The sequence below is a fragment of the Asparagus officinalis genome, chromosome 2 (assembly GCF_001876935.1).
Source record: "Asparagus officinalis chromosome 2, Aspof.V1, whole genome shotgun sequence".
In the NCBI taxonomy this organism is placed as follows: Eukaryota; Viridiplantae; Streptophyta; class Magnoliopsida; order Asparagales; family Asparagaceae; genus Asparagus; species Asparagus officinalis.
This window is the reverse complement of record NC_033795.1, coordinates 3,561,255-3,583,812: the sequence shown is the minus strand read 5'-3', so window position 1 is coordinate 3,583,812 and position 22,558 is coordinate 3,561,255. Positions and strand designations below refer to the sequence as shown.

General features: G+C 35.8%; 2 protein-coding genes across 2 annotated transcripts in view; one reads left to right on the top strand and one right to left on the bottom strand.

Moving 5' to 3' along the window:
- The window catches only part of LOC109829959 (V-type proton ATPase subunit a1), a 17,595-nt gene extending 3,626 nt beyond the window's left edge, over positions 1 to 13,969 (top strand). Inside the window, exons 4-18 of the mRNA XM_020397068.1 lie at positions 6 to 113; positions 1,454 to 1,567; positions 1,660 to 1,824; positions 2,110 to 2,247; positions 4,449 to 4,556; positions 4,676 to 4,783; positions 4,926 to 5,074; positions 6,392 to 6,545; positions 7,772 to 7,932; positions 8,598 to 8,804; positions 8,873 to 9,056; positions 9,124 to 9,207; positions 12,706 to 12,905; positions 12,989 to 13,048; positions 13,362 to 13,969. Of these exons, the coding sequence (XP_020252657.1) occupies positions 6 to 113; positions 1,454 to 1,567; positions 1,660 to 1,824; positions 2,110 to 2,247; positions 4,449 to 4,556; positions 4,676 to 4,783; positions 4,926 to 5,074; positions 6,392 to 6,545; positions 7,772 to 7,932; positions 8,598 to 8,804; positions 8,873 to 9,056; positions 9,124 to 9,207; positions 12,706 to 12,905; positions 12,989 to 13,048; positions 13,362 to 13,566 (2,145 nt within the window). The 3' untranslated portion in view covers positions 13,567 to 13,969. The remainder of the gene's footprint in view (positions 1 to 5; positions 114 to 1,453; positions 1,568 to 1,659; positions 1,825 to 2,109; positions 2,248 to 4,448; positions 4,557 to 4,675; positions 4,784 to 4,925; positions 5,075 to 6,391; positions 6,546 to 7,771; positions 7,933 to 8,597; positions 8,805 to 8,872; positions 9,057 to 9,123; positions 9,208 to 12,705; positions 12,906 to 12,988; positions 13,049 to 13,361) is intronic.
- Positions 14,478 to 19,540, bottom strand: LOC109829958 (nuclear transcription factor Y subunit B-like). Its single transcript, XM_020397066.1, is given in 7 exon segments — positions 14,478 to 14,773; positions 18,498 to 18,548; positions 18,634 to 18,738; positions 19,001 to 19,006; positions 19,119 to 19,248; positions 19,339 to 19,462; positions 19,465 to 19,540. Coding segments are annotated over 7 exon segments (480 nt in total). The 5' UTR covers positions 19,526 to 19,540; the 3' UTR covers positions 14,478 to 14,770.

Here is a 22,558-nt window from a genome sequence, read left to right as displayed (position 1 = left end):
TTCAGGTACAGTTGGGTGAACATGAGGCTGAGCTTCTTGAAATGAATTCAAACAGTGAGAAACTGCGGCAAACTTACAATGAGTTACTGGAGTTTAAGTTAGTTTTACTGAAGGTATTTGGTTCTTGATTCATTAGCATGTAGTTCTCTCATATTAGATTTGTGTAGCTTTTGCGTGTGTCCATATAAATTTGTTTTATAATGATTGAGCTTAAGATCATATCCATGCTGAACCTTTCATTGGGAGAATGATGCATACTTATTGTCCCTTCTACAGTGGAAAAGAAAAGGGAAAGTACATAAATGAAGTAGTATCTAGATAACAATCAAATTCAAAGAAAAACTCATGAATCAAGTGTCAACTAGATAAGACAACCCAAAAGAGGGATACCTTGTGGGCTTGAAGATTATGGAGATCTTTATGACAAGATTTAGAGTTTTACAAATATTTAGGAAGGATGTGTCTACAAGGTTATATGAAAACCAGTTTGGCTTATTGCTACTTCTGAATTTTAGTTTCTTCAAGTGTAGGTCAAGTTTTTTCTTGTTTGTATTTCTTGTTGAGACTCCCTTTCACATTGCATTCGAACAAATTGATTATGTGCACAATGCTTTTGGACCTTGGGTAAAATGGAACATAGTATGCTACTTTGCTGTTGCTGATTATGGTCACACATAAATTAAGGCAATTAAGGGATGTTGTTTTTCTACTGATAGTCTTGATAAGGACTATAGCATAGGATATAGTAGGGTAATTTTTCATATTTTTGGAATAGAATTCCAGTGGGAGTATCTGAATGGGAACAAAAAAATTTAACTAGTCAGCTTTAAAATTTTGATGATCTCAGATATGGTTATTACTATTTGCAATACCTTTCCAGAACTTCATTCAAAGTTGTTGGATGTCTGAAGGGGAGCCTTGTGCAACAGTAAGAGTTGTCGCATGGGACCTGGAGATCATAGGTTTGAGTCGTTGAAACAACCTCTTGTAATAAAACTTTTAGGTAAGGCTGTGTTCAATAGGCCAAAAGTGGTCGACCCCTTCCAGGGCCCCACATCAGGCTGCCCTTAACTTTATTCAAAGTTACTGACAAAACGAATGAGGACCATTGAAAGGGAAGGTTGAACGTATTATAGCTGCATGGATGGACAACAGCTTCTACAAGAGATGCTGTGTAGTGCCCTGTGCCCTAAGCATATCAATTTAAACTTCCACATATTTAAAGTAGGACGGCTTTTGCTTGGAAACCCACTGAGGAGCAGTTAAAGAAAACAAAAGAAAAAAAGGAACGAAACCATATAGTATGTTGGTGTTAGTACAATTTTTATCTATGCAACATTTTTCTTCTTCCAACCAATGATTACTATCAACTTTACTTGTTCTTTCCCTTAAAACATTTCATAAGGGCTTTTAGTATGACTTGTGCCTTCTTCACACCTATTTTTTATTCCAGGCAGGTCGTTTCCTTGATTCAGCACAAAACCATGTTGTTTCTCCTGATATAGAGCTAGAAGAAAATGTCTACCCCAAAGAACGGGATCCGGAACATCTATCTCTACTTGAACAGGTTTCTGCCTCTCTTCACTTGGTCATTTGGCACCTGCATTTAGCAGTTACTTTGTGTGCTAAACCATAGAACACTTAACATGAGAAATGCAGCCAGAGCCACCCAGTAAAGCTGGATTGAGATTCATTAGTGGGATAATCTGCAAATCAAAATCAATGCAATTTGAGAGGATGCTGTTTCGAGCAACAAGGGGCAATATGTTTTTTAATCATGCACCTGCTGATGGACATGTGGTGGATCCAGTATCTGGCGAGATGGTTTGTTAGCCTCCACTTGTTTTTCTGTATAAATACACCAAATTGCATTTGATATAATTTTATATGTTTGGGGGTTTTAACCTCCAACTTTAATGGTTATTCTAACTGACCAACCTCTTAATTCTTTGCGGCATTGTCTTTATGTTTTAGAACCCCATATATTTTGGGGGTGCTTAATGGATAAGAAAGCTTCTGGTTGCAAAAATCGCAGTCATATACCAGGAAAATTGTGGTACATGTCCAGTTTCTTTGTTTATTTATCATGACTTTTTTTTTGTATTGCAGGTAGAAAAGACTATATTTGTAGTTTTCTTTTCTGGAGAACAAGCCAAGACAAAAATTCTTAAGATCTGTGATGCATTTGGGGCAAATTGCTACCCTGTTCCTGAGGACACTAGTAAACAGAGGCAAATTACTTATGAGGTAACATAATGTGCAAGAACAGGTCATCAGAACTATATTTGCTAAACTGCCAGGAAATGTTCTATGATTAGCTAGACAAATGGTATTGTACATAAGAACCAAGAGAATATTTATGTTTCATTTTGTTGTGATCCTCTCAACAAATTTAGGCCAACTAGATTCTACTATCAGATGAAATTAATTGATTTTGCATGAATTGAACTGCATCAGGATCTCTATCCACACGTACAGTGGCAGAGGCAAGATTTTTTATTTTGGGTGGTTTTTTTTTTTTTTTTTTTTTTGGGGGCGGGCGGCCGTGCGCAAAAATACAATCATCACATAATACATCAAATAAAAAAATGATCACATTGGATATAAATTGTCATATATATAAGTAGTTGAAAGAAGAAGCTAGATGGATGCTATCAGAAAAAAATCACAAAAACTTAAATTATTTCAACATATTCGCCCATCTTTGAATCAACATGTTGTTCTTTCAGAAGTTATATATATATGTTTATATATAATTTATTTGACAATTCTACTATTAAATATAAAACTACACGAACATATAACTCTCGTTTCACAGTTATAAAATCAAATGAATAACTTCATAAAGGTTGAAATTTGATTTTCTATTGTACTTGACATACAAAAACTATCACATGAAATTATCCAATAGAAACGCGTTTCATATTACTATACAAATTTGGATAAAGAAAACGTCAAATTAAAATAACTTACAGATGTAACGCATGCCAATGATGAGAATCTCAAACATTTTTGACCAAACTATATGCCACAACACTTTAGAAATGAGCTCAGGGAAGATGTTCATATTTGACTTCAAATTCAGAATTTTGATGAGAAGCAAAAAGGGACAAAAAAGTTCTTGTTATAATGGGGAATAAGCAAGTATTATATTCTTTTTGTTCAATCACTTATCGTACTCATTCATAGAAACATCTTTTTTTAATATTTTGAAATTAGTCCCTTCAATTAAGAGCAGAGGTAGTAATTAGAGGAATTAATTTGAAAAAACTTATTGCAATTGGGGATTCAATAGAAATATCAAAGATTTTTGGGATTAGTTTTAAGATAACTTAAGAAATTGGAGAACTGATAGCAATTTCAATGATTTGACAGACTAATTTCAAAGCATTAAAGTTTTAAGGTACTAAAATTGAAAAAAAAACCTAAGCTATACATATAGTAATATAACAAAAGAGCAAGGGGATCACGACCACCCCTAGCTCCCGACTTTGCCGTTGCACATAGATGAGATATATTTGACTTAAGGACGTGTTGGCACTTAGAACTAAATCGAAAGTGGGCCAAAAATTAAAAAAAAATTATTTTCTTTTCATCTTATTCGGCTATTGGAAAATGATTGAAAAGTGGAGGGCATTATACCAGGGTTTTCATCCTTTTCACTTTCTCCAAAATTTAGAAAAAGTGGAATGAAAGTGGATAGAAACTATATGAAGAGATATCCCGAGATGTCTGGCTATATGCCTGGAGACAATGTTTCAAAAGCCTCTGCTTAGCCCGCCTAGGCGTACGCCTAGGCTCAGTGTTATCTCCGATGCACTGAGACATGTGTCTCAGCCGTTGGGCGTTTCAGGGAGCTGGAAATGCGTCCTGCATGAAATGTGAAGCTAATGTAGCGCGAAAGTGATAACCTCAGAATCCACTAAAGGACTGTTCTATAAATCCACAAAGAACGATCTTCGAATCCACAAAGAACTTCGAATCCATGAAGAAAATATTAAAAGAGAAATTTTATTAATGAAAAGTTATGCCTCTAGGGCTTGGGCTTAAAATACTCTGCTTAAATAGAAAACAAACAAGACTCTTACTACGATTTGAACTTTACCAAAAATAGAAGTAAAATACTCTGCATGATCTATTAGTAATGTAACATAAAAGTGAGTCAGGTAATGTAAACATCATGCGTAAACATCATGCAAGGTCATTGAACAGAAAAAGAAAAAGCAGCCATAGCGTAACTTGTATGTACTGCACACATGATGGTTATTCAACAGAAAAAGCAGCCTTAGTAGGTTTTTAAGGAAATAAACAAGCTATTGAAAAACTATGACTAGAGAAAACCATTTAAATTATTTGACAATCATTCAGATGCTGTTTCCATATCTAAAAATATTTTTATTCTCAATATTATTTGCAATGATCCCCCAGCCTTGCTCTCTTTCTTGTAGGTTTCCTCACGTCTCTCCGAATTGGAAGCCACCTTGGATGCTGGAATTCGTCATAGAAATAAGGCTCTATCTTCTATTGGATGTCAACTTTGGAGATGGACTATCATGGTAATTGGACGAAGTTTACTATTTATGATTGAGTTGAAACAACCATATACCATGCGACTGTTTTATTATGTGCTTTATGAAACATGCACCATTAACATTAATTTTAAATTATTTTCCAGGTTAAAAAGGAGAAAGCTGTGTATGATACATTGAACATGCTCAACTTTGATGTTACCAAAAAATGTCTTGTTGGGGAGGGGTGGTGTCCAATATTTTCCAAACCTCAGGTCATAAATCAGGACTAGAATTTGCTAAATGAGTTTTTATAGGCCAAGATGCTAAACTTGCTAGTACTATTCTTCTTTAATATTTTCAAAGCAGTAGTGAGCTCTTAACACAATTTTCAATCTCTGTCAATTTTCTGCACAGATAACGGATGCCTTGCAGCGTGCAACATTTGATAGCAATTCACAAGTGGGGATAATATTCCATGAGATGGATGCTCTTGAATCACCACCCACATACTTTAGGACAAATAAATTTACAAATGCATTTCAAGAAATTGTGGATGCATACGGGTTTGTACTTGAACCTTTGCAAACAGATGAAGTTACTGTACTGTGAATATCACGTGCTTTATAAATTGTTTTATGTCCATGTCAGTCAGAAAATACTGCATCTATTCCTTGCTTTTGCTAATATGATCTGCCACTTAAAATGCAAATGTTTCTAAATCTCATAATTTACTTCCTCATTCTTTCTGCTTTAATCAGAATTTCACAAATTATTTCTCTGTCTGCACTCTTTTATTTCAGAATTGGTTTAGTATTCTTGGTTTATATGTTGCAGTCATCGAGGCACTGCGTTTGAGGTTGAGTTTGGTGTTAATATATGCATATTCATCAGTATGCATTTAAAGAAACTATCTATTCTTTTATTAGTTCAGATTTCTCAACATGAACAAATAGATATATGAAATAATTTATTGTAGAACTAAATAAGCCCTAGGACGACAAATTAAAGTATGATGAAAGTTGACAGTATATGAATCTTCATGCTCCCTTACTCATGAACATTTTACAGGTTTCAACTTCACATTACCACACAAGGGCAATGAAAAATTGAAGTGTCGAATCCACTTTTATTCTTCCATTGAACACATTTTTTATGTTTATTTATTTATTTGACATCTAGCACTCTTAGTGTTGCTCAATAGTCAAGATTCATTCAATAACATATGGCAGAGTGGAAAGTGGATTACCATAGACAGGAGTGGCCATAAAAAATTCCTTTCTCATGCTTTACTGTGAATAAAGAGAACAAAAGGACATGACCGCGGCAATTTGTATCCTAATTGTCAGCACATTATTCTATTACTGTTTGTACATGATGGGGATTGCTGGCCTGAAAGGAGAGAGGTAATCAGAAACTTTATGCGATGTATGAACCACCCAGCACAATATCAGTGTCTCCCTTGTTACATGCAACAGAGGAAAATGATCAAGTAATTTCTTATGGGTTGGATCAGAGTCACCAAATATGAATAAAGGGTGGAGTCAGTTGTCCATATGATGATGGAGGACAATTGCCCCTCCTAGCTTCAGCCCCTGATATTATGTTAAACACTTAAACAGTAGAGTTCCATAAGCATTGGACCTTTGTATTCTTATTACGTCAATGTAGGAAAATAAAAATTATTTTCTTACAATAATCTTCATAATTCACTGCTCTGAATATTTGTTGTAATGCACACTGTATAGATGCTTGCATGAACTTGCAGAAAAAAAATACTATTTGGAAAGCTGCACTTATGTAATAATTTAATATATATATATATATATTCTTTATCTAAAGTTTTGTTTTTCCAGAATTGATCCGAGCTTCCTGTGATGCAGTGTTGCTAGGTATCAAGAATCAAATCCTGCTGTATATTCTGTGATCACGTTCCCTTTTCTTTTCGCCGTGATGTTTGGGGATTGGGGCCATGGAATATGCTTGTTGTTAGGATCCTTGATCCTTATAATTCGTGAGAAAAAACTTGGATCCCGGGTATGTTCTATGTACAATACTTATTTTTAACTACTGGATGATGTATGCTAAAGTATAAAACAGAAACGCTGTAATCGTGTGGTTATTTTGTCATCTTTTGTGCATGTGATCGATTACATTGCAATTCCAGTGTCGGTTTAGAAAACATACTTTGTTGCACAATAAATTAAAGGAAAAGGTTAAGTTGGCTTCAAAGATTTTGTCAAATATGCAGCTGAGAGCGTAACATTGTGGGAGTCCTTGTTCAAGACATTATCTGGAGAAAATATTTTGACCCCACATCTATAAGAAACTTAACATCCAAAGTAATTGAACGTCATTAATTATTTGGATAGACTAGGCAGGCTTTGTACTGACCACCAAAAAAAGAGAAGAAGAAGAAGAAGAAGAAAGGCTTTCTTTGTCATCGTTATTAATGTTGTTTTAAATCACGAATGGAGCCTGTAACAAATATCTTTGTTGATAAAATTTCTTTTAGTGTCAATGAGCAGTCAGTGTGTTAATGAATGGGTCAGATACCTCGCTATCATCCATTATGTGAATTTGTCATCTTTTTTCCATCTATCTGTTGTTAGATATGCTTCCAGGAAAATCCTTTGGACCTTTAGGTGTGAATATGGTTGTACAAAAGTTCATCGCTCAAAAACGCCATGTTAGTTAACTGGAAAGTGGAAACCCCCCCCCCCCCCTCCCCTCAAAACACCACACAACACACAAAAACACGCCACAATAACCCACTTCCAGCACCCCCCCCCCAACCCTAACCCAACACACCACAAAGGGCGAAACAAGAAAGAAACAAAGTAAATTAAAAAAAGCGTATTACCTATTCTATTACAACACCACCTCACATTTTTGTCTTGAACTGGTCGCTCAGTTTTGGAACTGAGTGAAATTAACAAAAAAGGGTATTACCTATTCTATTACAATACCCAACCTCACATTTTGTCCTTACGTACTGATACACCATGGAAGGAAAATGCTAGACTAGTGTAAGAGCATAAACATTTTCAATTGCCTCTTTATATGTTCCATATATGTTTTTGGAAGTGGACTACGAGTCGACAATAACTTTTAGTCAACCTCTGTTTTCTTCCTGCTTGCATCAGTGACTACAGCTCTTTAGGGTTTATCCACTGTTTAGTGACTCATGCTCATATGTTTACTTTGATTGTAGTTCTATTTAGCTGCTCTCATTGACAAACAGTATCAATTTGTCTTTTCAGAAACTCGATAGCTTTATGGAGATGGCATTTGGAGGGCGCTACGTAATTCTTTTGATGGCATTATTTTCAATCTATTGCGGATTGATATATAATGAGTTCTTCTCTGTTCCATTTCACATTTTTGGTGATTCTGCTTATAAGTGTCGTGATTCTACTTGCAGGTATGTGAAGGTTCTTTCTAATTTATTTAGAAGGCATTGTGACGTATATAATTAAGCACTCACTATTTGTGCTCTCTGGCAATGTAATGAACCAACAAGTTGGTTCTTTGCACAAGGGGCTGGAATACATCATATTCCCTGCAAGAATTTCTCAAACATAGCTGGTTGTCTATTTACTAAGTGAGCATTAAAGACTATTGGAGATGCGAGAATTTATGAAACTATTAATTCTAGTATGCAGCAGTACAAATATTAGTGCATTTATTGCATATAGTTCAAAAGATAACTTTAATTTTGGAATAGAAGGTAAACATTGGAAGTTCTACATAGCAGTTTCTCTCATCCAAGCAGCCATTCAACAACAATACATCAAGGACATATTGTATCCCCACTGCACCGTCTCACTATTTACATATGATTTCTCTGTTCTAATTTTCAACCGCATCAATCTTCGGCCTGTCCATTGAGTTTTCTTCTGAAAACAACTTTCCTCCCGTCATCCCTTTCTTTTGCATTTACTATTAACGAAAATCAGCTGTCAACATGTTAAATATAGGCCATTTCTAACTTTCATTTGTCCAATGAATACCTTTTTAGAATTGTTGAAATCTTGGTTTTACTTTTGAAATTTTTGAGGATGTAATTTTACTTATGTGCTTCTCCAGTGATGCATACACTGCTGGTCTTGTAAAGTATCGAGATCCATACAAGTTTGGTGTGGACCCTAGCTGGCGAGGAAGTCGCTCTGAGCTCCCATTTCTTAACTCCCTTAAAATGAAGATGTCTATACTATTTGGTCTAACTCAGATGAACTTAGGGATCATATTAAGTTATTTTGATGCCAAGTTTTATGGGAACTCTCTTGATATACGGTATGACCTATCCTAGCTCTTATACCTCTTTGTGAATACTGGATGTTGAAAAATGCATTTTCTTTCAGGCATCAGTTCATACCTCAGATGATCTTCCTCAATAGCTTGTTTGGCTATCTTGCACTCTTAATCATCATTAAGTGGTGCACAGGTTCTCAAGCTGATTTATATCATGTCATGATATACATGTTCCTGAGCCCTATGGATGATCTTGGTGAAAACCAGCTATTTTGGGGTCAGAAATTTCTGCAGGTAAACACATCCCTTTGCACTTAGTTTAGTTTCCTTTGTTGTTTAAGCTTTTCCACATTTTCTGCAGATTGTCTTATTGCTTCTAGCTGTCGTGGCGGTTCCGTGGATGCTATTTCCAAAACCTTTCATCTTAAAAAAACTTCATACAGAGGTATAATTTGGTTCTTTCAGTTATTATTTCACTTGACTGCATTTTCTAACATTTTGGGGGGCAACATGCTTGTTTTCTTCAATACTTTCTCTAAGACAATGAGATGTTAGGAATTTTATCTAGCAAGATGGGACCATGATATTGCTACAATATAAACAAACTACTAAACTTGAATCAACCATGATCTGAGATAACAATCAAAATCAATAATAAAGATCCAGAAAACCGTCATAATACCCTGAAATCATCTTAATGCAAATTGCAGCTGGCACCACCTGTGAATGATGTTCACCTTGAGTTAATGTCTACATCTTGCCAGCAAGGAAACTGCAGAGATCTTCTTAGGGAGAGAAAACTTACCTGCACAAAAAGCTTCAAATAATAGAATTGAATATCAAATTTACATCTGACTTCACTTTAAAAATCTAATACTTCTCTTGGTCCAAGCAACTCACACTAAAAGTTCTATTTTCTTCTTAGAAATAGCAGTTCTATGAAGGAAAAAGAGTGGTATTACCATAACCTTCTTGTAGCTGTCTAGCATTAGTTTTTTTCGTTTCCACGCAATCTCTTCAGTAAGTGAATTATATACATGATCCATAAGCAAATATCGAGAGAACTTAATACATTTTAAAGATAAGATAATGAAATAAGATATCTGGAACATAGATAATGAGACTAATATTATGTGAAATAACATGTTTTCTTGTATTAGTAAAGTGGCTAAAGATATACTAGGAGAATTTAAAGGTTGTAGATTAGACGATAAGGAGAGTTGGTGGTGGAATGAGAGTGTGCAAAAAGTTATTAGATTGAAGAAAACTTTTATATAAAGAGTGGCAAAAGTGTATGAGTAGAGAAAACTTAGAAAAATGTAAACTAGTAAGGAATGAAGCAAAAAGAGTGGTTAGTGAGAATAAATACATGGTTTATGAAAATTTTTATAAGAACTTAGAATTTAAGGAGGGAGAAAAGATATATAACCTTTCTAAGATTAGAGACAGGAAGAGTAGGGATTTTGGTAATATTAGGTATATTAAAAGTGAGGATCAAAGAGTTCTAGTGACCGACGGGGAAATAAAAGAGAGGTGGAGGGGTTACTTTTATCAATTGTTTAATGATAACCAAACAAGTGAGCAAAATAGAGATTTTGACCATATAGTGAGATATTATCGAAAAATTAGGATTAGCGAGGTTAAAGATGCTCTAAAGAAAATAAAAAGTGAACGAGCCATAGGACCGGACGACATCCATATTGAAGTTTGGAAATGTCTTAGAGATATAGGCTTAGGATAGTTAACTAAACTATTTACTAAAATTATCTAGACAAAAAGAATGTCGGATGAGTGGAGGATTAGTACTTTGATACCGATATATAAGAATAAATGGGATATACAAAGTTGTTCAAATTATCGAGGTATAAAACTCATGAGTCATACTATAAAACTTTGGGAGAGGGTAATTGAGCAAAAACTAAGAAAAGAAACATGTATATCTGAAAATCAATTTGGTTTTATGCCTGGGAGGTCAATTATGGAACCTATACATTTTTTTTGAGACGGTTGATGGAGAGAGATGGAGAGAAGAGAAATGATCTACATATGATTTTTATCGATCTAGAAAAAACTTATAATATAATACCTAGAGAGGTAATGTGGTGAGGGTTAGAAAAGAAACATGTATCTAGTATATATATTGATGTGATTAAAGATATGTATGATAGAGTAAGAACTAGAGCAAGAACTAATGAAGGAGAGACTAAACCATTTTCTATTATCATAGATTTCTATCAAGACATTTTCTATTATCATAGATTTCTATCAAGAGTCGGCTTTAAGTCATTATCTTTTTGCATTAGTTATGAACCAACTTACTAAGCACATTTAGGATGAAATCTCATGGTGTATGTCATTTGTTGATGATATAGTATCGGTTGATAAAACTAGAAGAGTCATTATTTCTAAAGTAGAAAGATGGTGACAAGCTCTTGAGTAAAATTAGGAAAGAAAGAGCCTATGGTACATATTGATAGCCAAAAAATACCTAAAACTAATCATATTTACTATTTAGGATTTATCATTAGATATAATGGTGAGATAAATGATGATGTGGTGCATTGAATCACATCGGAATGGTTAAAATGGAGGAGTGCTTCGTGAGTTTTATGTGATCGTAGAATACCAATGAAACTAAAGGAAAAATTCTATAGGACAGTTATAAGACCAATTATGTTGTATGGGTCAGAATGTTAGGCAATTAAAAAACATGTTTAAAAAAATAAGTGTAGCAGAAATAAGAATGTTGTGATGGTCTTGTGGATATACATTAAAAGATAGGATAAGAAATAAGTGCATCCGTAGTAAATTAGAGGTTGCGCCTATTGAGGATAAAATGAGAGACTAGATTAAGATGGTTTGGTCAGTACAACGGAGACCCCTTAGTGCACCGATTAGTAAAAATGATAATGTTAGAGTTAATGAGGATAGGAAATCTAGAGGTCGACTTAGAATGAATTGGTTAGAAGCAATTACGAATGATATGATTAAGACTAACTTAACAGAGGAGATGACCCGTAACAGAATGGAATGGAAAATTAGGTTTCATGTAGCCGGCTCCAAACATTTGGGATAAAGACTTAGTAGTAGTAGTTGTTGTTTGAATACAGTGCCAACCACCCTTTGTGTTCTCTAAGTGTTCTTCATAGTTTCTTCTTCTTTGTCTTTTTTTTCCCTTTCACCTCCACCCTCACCAAAAAAGAAATATCATTTCAGGATTGTAAATAATCTAATTTGCAGTATTTTTTTATCATTTTGTACAAGAATACTATCACAGGTTTGCGTGTTCTGAACTCTTGCAGTTTTATGCAGGAATGAATTGTAAAGAATTCCTGAAAATATTGACATATGTTTTGCACTGCTATGATGCAGAATGGGAAACTTTAATGTTGCCATTTGCCTAGATGTACCTTTTCTTTCCTAAAATTGCCTAGTTATTAAATAAGTTTCGAGTGTTGGGATTAAGCTTTTGTAATCTACTTTTGGTATCCAGTAGTATATATCTAGCTTGTCTTATTTCTGAATGTAAATATGTTGCTGTTTAGTACTAGATGTATCTTGATCTGATTAAGACAGATTTTACTGAAGGCGACGGTTACTGTTGGCAAAATTTTGAAAATATGGGCTGCTATCAAGCACCTAAACGATCTGACTGTGGTTGTGTCTGAAATGAAAGTTCTTTTGGTTCCTTGAAAGTTGTTCCTACGAATCTCCCTTTGGTGAATATGTCACTGAATATTTAGATGGCATATTATGCTGATGACATTTTTACATGCCATGGAACTTTCTAAAATTTATTCATTTTCTCTTTTCCTTATCTTTTAATTGATGGAATACCACACCTATAGAACAACTTAGAGTAATAACTAAATACATGAACTTGATGATGCATATATGCAGCCCTGCAACATCCTTACATGTTTCTCTATGCTATGTTATTTAGAGATTTCAAGGTCGTTCCTATGGCATGCTTGGCACATCAGAGATGGATCTGGATGTTGAACCTGATTCTGCAAGATCTAGGCAACACCATCAGGATTTCAACTTCAGTGAAGTGTTTGTGCATCAGATGATCCATTCAATTGAATTTGTCTTGGGGGCAGTCTCGAACACTGCATCGTATCTTCGGCTTTGGGCTCTGAGGTATATCATAGTTAGGCAATAGTTTTAATCATCCCCCCAATCGTATAATGTCTGATCTGTTCCTGAATACTCTCTATTTCCAGCTTGGCCCACTCGGAGTTGTCTACTGTATTTTATGAGAAAATACTCCTCCTTGCTTGGGGGTGAGTCCAATTCTGAACCTTTATACCTTTAATTTTTTTGTGTACGAGTACCAGAGGTTCTTCCCTCATATATACTAGTGTTCTGCAAAAGCATTTCATGCAACCCTATAGATCTTAATGATGCTTTTCTCATGAATATTTATATTCCAGAACTATACCTCACTTAAGCAGGAAGTAACTGAACTAATATATGAGAAGTATTTTCATTCAATGAATTGTAGCGGTGATGTCTCCATATATTTTCCTCCTATTGTTTTGTTTTTCTGCTTTAGTTTAAACTATTTGATTTTCTAAAGATGATAAATGTTCACAGGTACGACAACATCATCATCCGGCTAGTTGGGCTTGCAGTTTTTGCATTTGCAACAGCATTCATTTTGCTCATGATGGAGACGCTAAGTGCTTTTCTTCATGCTTTACGTCTGCATTGGGTTGAATTCATGAACAAGTTCTATCATGGTGATGGCTACAAGTTCAAACCCTTCTCCTTTGCGTCCATAGTAGACGAAGAGGATTAATTGATGACAACCATCTACAGCTCACGTTTCTTGCTAAAGTTCATTACAGAAACAGAAGAACAAAACAGACGACGATAAAGATTGATAGGTTTTGAATTCCTGGACCTAACGAAGCCATGAAATCTGGCACGGCTGTCAGTTGACTGGAGTGCACCATTTGCACTATATAGGAAGTGTCAGAGCCTTTGCTTTGATTTTCCTAGAGAGTTGGAGAAAGGAAACGAAAAGCGATTTTTTTCTTTTTTTTCTTTCTTCTTTTTTCTTTTGGTGTAAATTTACAGGCCTTGGATACATTTTGTAGAGCTCCTCATGCCTCTTTCAAGGATAACAAAGCTAATTCTTTAACATACTATAGAATCATAGAAGTGAGGATTCCCCAAAAAGCAGCTCCTTTTTGTTTCCCCACCTTTATCACGACCTTGAGTATGATTCATTTTAGACCAATTTAAAGGGAGGTTCGATGTTGGCAATAGTCATTATCATGCTACTCATAACAATGTTGGCCGCTAGCCTCATATTCTCTCGCCGCTGCTTTTCTATGAATCTTATAGTACTGCCGGTTTTGAAAAATATGCATGCGTTGCCCAGGGAGAGGCAGCATAAAAACCCGCAAGCTCAACTGATATTTGAAGGAAGTATGCTTAGTATAACGTATATGATTGCATCAGAATAAGTCAGGATGCGGTCTTGTTCATGTTTTCAATCGCTTTAGCGTGCTTTGTTTAGCTCCTGAAACTATCGATAAGATGTCCCAACGGCCGGATGATTCTTTCAATTCTTAAAGACATCGATAGAGATGCAAGGAGCCTTTTGTATAGAACCATATTTTTGATGGTATAGATTACTCTATTATAAATGGGGGTGTTCTGATAAAATCCTTAATTCACAATATCAACAACAAAAACCGATTATAGCGACGACAAAACACGTACTTGATTAGAGGTGAGAATAAGAACTGAACATAATGGATTACAAAAACTATAACAGATTGCTCGATTAAGAGTTTAAAATAACAAAAATAAAAGGGGGATGAAACAGTTCTAACCATAACACTGGACTCTAATAACTTTATCCACAATATACAAGTATACTTATGACAAATAAAAAGACGACGCCAACATAATGCTGATAATTAGCCCAGTACTGAAAACAGCATGAAGATCCTTCCAAGTTCACCCGCGAATAGTAGTAGGATGACTGGCTATCACTGCACATTTACAACAGCTAAAATCAGTAGTTTAAACATAAAGTTGCGGTATTGATGGAACTATGCCAGATAAATATAAGCATAAAAATGACAAGAGTAATCGGGACTAAGGTAACAATTTAAAGGAGCAGCAAATCTAAAATAACTTCGGAAGAAGTACAAGACGACATATGTTTTGCAAAATTACTCCCCTCAAGAGTGACGGAAGTTATGCACACTTATGACCTGTAACGAAGCAGAAATCATACTCTATCGAAAAGAGAGAAAAAAGAGTAAGAAACATATTACATAGCCTACATGGTGTAAAGCTTCTCTAATTGCTTTATCAGCGAATAATGTAAGTACCCAAACTGTTGCCTACGTTACAGTGTCGCTCAGGAACGTACTAGGTCTGTATCAAATTCTCGAATTGAGAAATTCCTGAAACCGACAAGATTGAGATGGTCCCAACTATACTCTCGAATTAACTGCAAAGAAAAGGGACCTTTTACCTTGTAGCTAGTTTTAGCAAATAAAAGGAAGCACAAGACCCTTAAAAGAAATGCCTTTACGATTTCAAGATAATCCATCCTCTATGTATGCTTCCAGATGTGGGTCGACACTTACTCAGATATGATATCCTCAAAAGCTTTAAAAAGAAAAAGAAAAAACAGCTAAGTAATACACTCTGCATTGTAGGTTTACTCTCACTTTGACCCTCACTGCTAGTAATTGCTTGTGTTACCAACATACATTGTGCTATCAACCGCACAGATTGCTTATGGAACTGTTGACCAACAGATTATTAACAAGCACTGATTATTTTAGCAAACTGAAAGAGAGGCAAAAGTTCACTAACTGCAAGAGATAAAGAAGGAATTTGACATTAAAAGTAGTACCATATTGACATTAAAATATATGGAAGGAAACAATCTAATAGATCCAATACTCCTATTAACAAGTAAATCTGAATTCCTGACATTTCCACAGACAGTTGGTCCCTATAACTGCATCCCCTGTAGGTCACAGATAAATTAACAGTCTCCCTTTGAAGAGGTCACAACGAGTTAGCCTTTGCGAGGTGAGATAGTGTCTCCCTATTATCATCCCCTTTAGGATAGGCCTAACGTAATATGAAGCCTTACTAATTGCAACCTAGCTTTTGCCACATATTAACTATGATGTTGCTTTCTTCATTACCCTAATCATCTCTTGCATTAACTAAACAAGGAATCACACATCACTAACATATCCTCCAAAATTACGAACGGATAAGAAACTCCATAGTCTAATATAACCAGCTACAAATTTATAGTCTTAGGCTCATAGTAATGCCATGCTACTAGTACTGTGATGAGGTTAATATAATGATATGAAAAAGTGTTGACCCGCATTCATAATTCACCCTCCATACAGCAGAGCAAGACGACATATTGCATCAAGCATCACAATTTGGATGGATTTCGCTTTATAGGTGAACAGTTGAAACTGAATGCCCATTTCACCTTTAACTAATCTCTTTGAAGGTCAAACCTCCCTTCAGCTAACACCCATCTTGATTCTTTTAATTTTATTTTACTTCATTGATAAAGATACATCAGAACTTAATCATACTGATAATTCTGAGCACCAACTTAAAAAGCATCTTCCTTTATGTTCAAGATGTGTTCTCGACAGGATAACATAAATTCAGAATTGTTTACGTTTACAAACTCATTTATGACACTTATTTTACTATAAAAGTCACAAGAGTATAATATGTTTTTTACTTCCAAGACTAGGATGGTTCGTGAATAATTGCACAATTTAATATTACTAAAAGAACTACTAATTTTCAATACCATAATACCCTAGGGAGGCTAATCAACTTCTCATCAACATTCGAGCCAATGGCGTAACATGAGGATCAATGTTATACCTAAACTCTTTGCATTTAGTCCTAAAATTCAAGCCTTAGTGACCACACATTGCTCTGAAGGAGGAAGGTTTGCCTCCAGATCTTGTGAAAACAGCTTTTCCAAATTCACTCACTGTACAAAGGTCTCCAAAAAGCAGGCCAACAAGGTTCCAAGTGACAAAAGCATAACCAAAGTGCATATCAACTAATTCCTACTGGCCGCAATAGCTGAGAAGCCATAACTAGACAAGACTTGCCAAACATGATAATGAGGCTCAATAATAAACTTCCTCTAAATGATTCTACAGTGAATCTAACAAGAAATTCAATGAGAAATCTTATGATCAGACCGTCAAACTATGATGCACGGGTGCGGATACGAGACCCGGATACGATACAGACACGGATACGGGATACGGCAAAATCCAAAAAAATAGGGTACGGGGATACAACAAGGATTTTTTTTTAATTATTATTATATATAGAAAATTTTATAAAAATTAACTAACAATCTAAAATATGAATCTATCACAAAGTAACAATCTAAAATATATTATTTGTAACTTTCTTCATCAGATTTATGATGATAATATGACGTTGGGCTGCTACCCGAACTCAAAAACCAGAGGAGATGATGATGACAGTGGCGGTGATTGTGTTGGACGGGGAGGAGGAATGGAGGGTGGACTTGAGGAGTCGGAGGAAGGAGGAGTCGGTCGGAGGGATCGGGTCGGAACAACGGAGCAGTCGGCGGGATCGGGTCGGAATAGCAGAGGTGATTGAATCGAACGGGAGTGAGCTGAGAGATTGAGAGAGAGGATTAGGGTTAGGGTTAGGGTTTTTTCTTTTTTTTCTTTCGTTTGAGTCAGCTGAGGATCGAATCGAACGGGAGATTTGCGAAATAAGGATGGTTTTTTAATCGAACGGTTCAGGTTGGATTTTAACAATCAAACCCGCAACCCGATTGAATCGGCCTTCGGCGAATCCGAGCCGTGTCCGAGCTCCTTTGACCGTGTCCGAGCCTAATTTGACCGTTGACCCGTGTCGGACACGGATTGACCGTGTCCGACACGTGTCGTGACGAATCCGTGTTTCAGAGCCGTCGAATATAAGGATAAAGGCTTCTCTATTGTTATTGTTGTTGCTATTTATTGTTATATATCCAAAATTGTGGACCCCATTAGGATCGAACAAAACTGACAGCCTGCCGTGAAAAATTAAACATAGTAAGTGGAGAATTTAGTGTGAAAATTGCACCGCACCAGCTGATGTCAATCAAAGTAGGAAATACTTGACTCATAACAAAACATTAAATCCACATTCGCACTCAACAAATATCAGACAGTGATGGAGAATGGTGTGACTGATGACACATGTCACAAGGAGGTAATGGTGTATCATAAAGGAAAATTATAAATGCATAAAGTAGATGGCATATAAAAATGGGTAAACTAAATACAAAAAAAGTCAATTTTAAAATGAGGCAGATATGTATAACAAGACTATTCATTGCTTCACTAGTTACAAGTTATCAACTTATCACGTCAGTACATGTATTGAACGAAGGTTATTTTAGCCCCCACAAATTGATGCCTAGGCTCGGTGACCAGTCACTGCAACTTGTTTGTAAGTATAATTAAAGTGGAGGAGAGCCTACATGAGCTAGGAAGAAATGCATAATTTCTCTCAAATATTGAACCAGTTATCTATATGCTTGAGTAAAAAGTTTAAGGATCCCCAAAACATTGAGCAACAATAAAAAGTTTTCAAGGAAGACTGACAACACTGCATCAAATGGTATTGCATAAAAAGGGAACTTTAAAGTCTGTAAACAGAAAGAGAGATCACCTGAGGTTGCATGTAGTTCATACCCTGAGAAAAGGATCCTTGTTGAACCATCTGTTGTATAAAATCCAAAACCAGGTCAAAATCAAACAATAGAGCAAATTTACAACCATAGGTCAAACAAAGTAGGAACCTATACCTTGTACTCCCCTTGGGAGCTAGAACTGGTCTGAGTTCCACCTTGAAGTCCCATACCATCCTTTCTCACAGAGCCCTCTCCAGCTTTAGGTACCTTGCTATCACCCTGCGATAAGACATTCCAACAACAAATAAATAAGAACTAAGACAAACTTATAAAGCATAAAATAGGTTTCATTCACCAAGAGAAAGTTTCTGATTCTAGAATCCAGATTATACTTTCCCATTATATTAGCACTACAAACGGAATTAAAAAAAAAAGCTTTTCCCAGTTAATCCATCATATCAGAATAATTTGAAAGAATGCATCAGATAAAACACATTCAAAGAACAAACTTTACAATAAACAATACCAGTGAGAGTATTACCTCCATCTAGAACACATCAGACGCCAGCAAAACCCATCAATACACAACGGGGGAAAAGTCAGTAATAATTTTTATCAGATAACAAATAAAAAAAAGGAGCTCTAGAAAAAACAAATACCTCCCTATACTTCTGCAGATACAGCTTCAGCGGCTCAATGTACTCCTCAAACCCTAGGGTCGTCATCGCCCAAAGCAAATCATCCCCATTGATCGTCTTCCTCTTCTCTCTCTGACACTTATCACTCGCCCTAAATCAATCAATCAAACAAACGAACTCAATCTTACCCCCCCAAATTTCCATTTTTTTATGAAACCAATCCGAAATCAAACTCACTCACTCGCTAGTGATGAAGCTGATGAACTCAGAAACGCACTCCTGAACCGTCTCCTTCGCGTCCTTCGCGATCTTTCCATTAGCGGGCAGCGCCTTCTTCATGATCCTGCTCACGTTGCGAGCGCCGTCCTCGTGATCGCCGTCTCCGGGCTGCCAACACCGCCGCCGGGACTCGCTGGTAGCTCCGCCATATCCGAGATCGGGATCTAAACCCTAGATCCATCAAAATCACCGAGATCGAAACCCTAGAAACAGCAAAGGGGAGCGAGGGAGCGAGAGGTTACCTTTGTTTCGTATTTGCGCGCGAGCGAAGGAGAGAGATTTGATGGAGAGATTTTTATATATTTTTATACTTTTTTTTTATTTTTAATTTTCTTTTTGGGGGGGGATTTTTTGTTGAGGGTTTGTGAGGAGCGGAGGAGAGAGATCGGACGCTGGAGAAGAGAGGAGGAAGGAGACGCTCGGGATGAATTGGGGAAGGGGATCTGCACCGTCCCTTTTTATAGAGGGGGAACTGCCGGTGGGGGCCACGGCGGTTTCTGTTCAGGGCAGGCACGTGGAACGCATGTGACGAGGTGGGGTTTGGGAAAACTTGGGTTTCCTTCCAGAAGGAAAATATCTATTTTATTTGTTTATGGGGAAATTATGCCAAATGTGATGGGTGTTGGAGAAGATGCTCGAAATTCTGAAACCGCCTCACCGCTCTCAAACCCCTTTTGTTTTTTAACCTTCGTAAAATTAAAAAAAATCACATCGCGTTATCTTTTTTTTTTCCCCTTTTTTTACACGAACATTCTCTAACAAACTAATCTATTGTAAGTTTTTTCCCCAAGATATCTCAATGCACGTACAAATCATTTGCATTGTTTTTTTTATCTAATATTTCTCTCTACGGAGGGTTAGTCACCTAGAACTTAAAATTAGAACTGAGATAATTTATGGGATAAATTTTTAAGGTGTTAGTCATATTAAACTAAAACTAGAATAAAATTTTACAGTGTTAGTCAAGTAGAACTCTAACAAAACTAAAATTGGGATAATGGTACAAAATTATCCCTTTTTTTCTATACAAAAATGAGAGTTCTAGTCTCTCAAATTATTCAAAGTTTTAGCTTGGAACTAGATGGTAAAAATCTAGAACTCATATTTATTTTGTTATTTTTTATTTTTTATATTTCTTTTTTTCTTTACTTCACTATTTTAGTTATCACCATCATTAGACCATCATTACAATAATTATTATTAATATTTTATAGTCTAATCAAAAGTTATTTAATAGTAAAGAACATTCTTATAAGCAATCATTAATCAATAATAGTAAGTTTAAAATACATAAATAGTATTTATATCTTCAAAAGACATAAATATATATTTCATGATTATAAAAATTTATCTCATGATTATAAAAATTTATCCCACGTTATTTTATCAAAATATCCTGCTTCACAAAATTATTCCTATTTATCCCACTAAAATATCCCGTTAGCGAAAAATTATTCCACTTTAACGATTATCTCATTTTGTATGAAAATGTCTCAAGTAACTAACAACCCCTAAGTTTCTTTTTTGCCTCCTGAACCTTTACTCAGACTTCAAATCAACTTCGCTTTCTATCGGAAACGAGTTTAGGATTCTTCGGTTTGGGGGTTTAGCCATCGTCACAAATGAGAAAATAAAATCAAGCATGTTATCATTAAACCATTTTCTATTTTGTTAATTGAAAAAATATACTTTCTAAATTTAACGATGTAAATGCTTTATATAGTCTGATTCAGTAATCTTAACGAGTCAATAAAACTCATTGATTCTCGTCTTTCCCATATGCTGTAGAAACCACGAAAGATTTGGATAAGAACATGTTTTGAGAAGAAGAAACACCTTTGGATGCTTCACGGTTGGCCGCGAGTGGCGCGGCGGTCGACCGCGAACGTGCACAAAACATGGATTGTTTCTGGACTTTTGGCGGTCGATTGCGAGTGGTGCGGCGGTCGACCGAGGACCATGCAATCGGTTTTCGTGGGTTTTCGTCTTCTGTCTGGTCGCCCGCAGCGCCATGTGCGGTCAACCGCGTAACGGTTTGGGCCTGATTGAGGTTTCCTGTTCTGAGTTTTGTGTTTGAGTTTGTACCATTATTTCGCATTGTTTGGTCTTCTATCGGCGTTTGTTTGATTTGGTCTCTCGAAGCACATCGGTTTGGTTTTGGCTTTCCGTCGCGCACAACCTCTGCCTCATATACATTATCTGAAATCATAAGTAAAATAGTGCAACACACTTAATAATCACTGACGTGCACAATATTCTTCAAAACTCATAATGTATGTTTTTTACTTTATTTATTCATTTTAAATTATTACAAAATAGTATATTTCATATATAAAAGTGGCCCCTCGTATCATTTAAATCACCAATAGGTTCCCAGTTATTGTAAGTAGTTTTAGACATAGTTTATTAAATGATTTAAGTTTTGCTATAATGTCTCACCATTCTGAGCACGAAACTAAATTAATATAAAAGTAGTCCCGTCACATCATTGAAATCACCAATAGGTCCCCAATTAGTACAATTTGTTTCAAACTTGGTTTACTAAATGATTAATTTTTGCTATAGTTCCTCACAATTCTTATAACTTATTTCAAATTAATCATCCAATCAAGAGTAGAACCACAATATATAAAAATTGAGGTACCTAATAGAAATGTCATTAATTTGAGGAACTTTTTCAAAAATGTTTAATAAGTAATAATGCGGTATATAACCTATATTTTGTGGATTTATACATACAAAGTTAAAAATCATTGGGGGCGGTTTCCCCTGCTAATTTCTATCTCCAACATATATTCACTTGCCCTCTATCCTCTTTTCTACTCATTTTCTCCCTTTAGGCTAAATCTCTTTAATTCTCTCTGATTTCTCTCTTAATTTTCTCAATGTCTTTATATAATTCTTTCTAAATCTCTTTTACATCATCTCATATTGCTTTCCTCCTCTGCAACTCTCTTTCTATTTGTTGAGGATCTGCGTTGTCGTTTGGCTCAGAAACCTGCTAAATCAGTCCCCGTTTTTCACACACAGTGCACCACCAAGAACACAAAGGGGAGAGCTCACTGATCTCTCAAGACACCGTCTCTCTTTTCTTCCTCTTCCAAGCTACTACCGGCCCTTCACCTTATATGGGGAAGTGGGCAGCCGACATGGAGGAGGAGGCTAGGGTTTAGAGAGGTAGG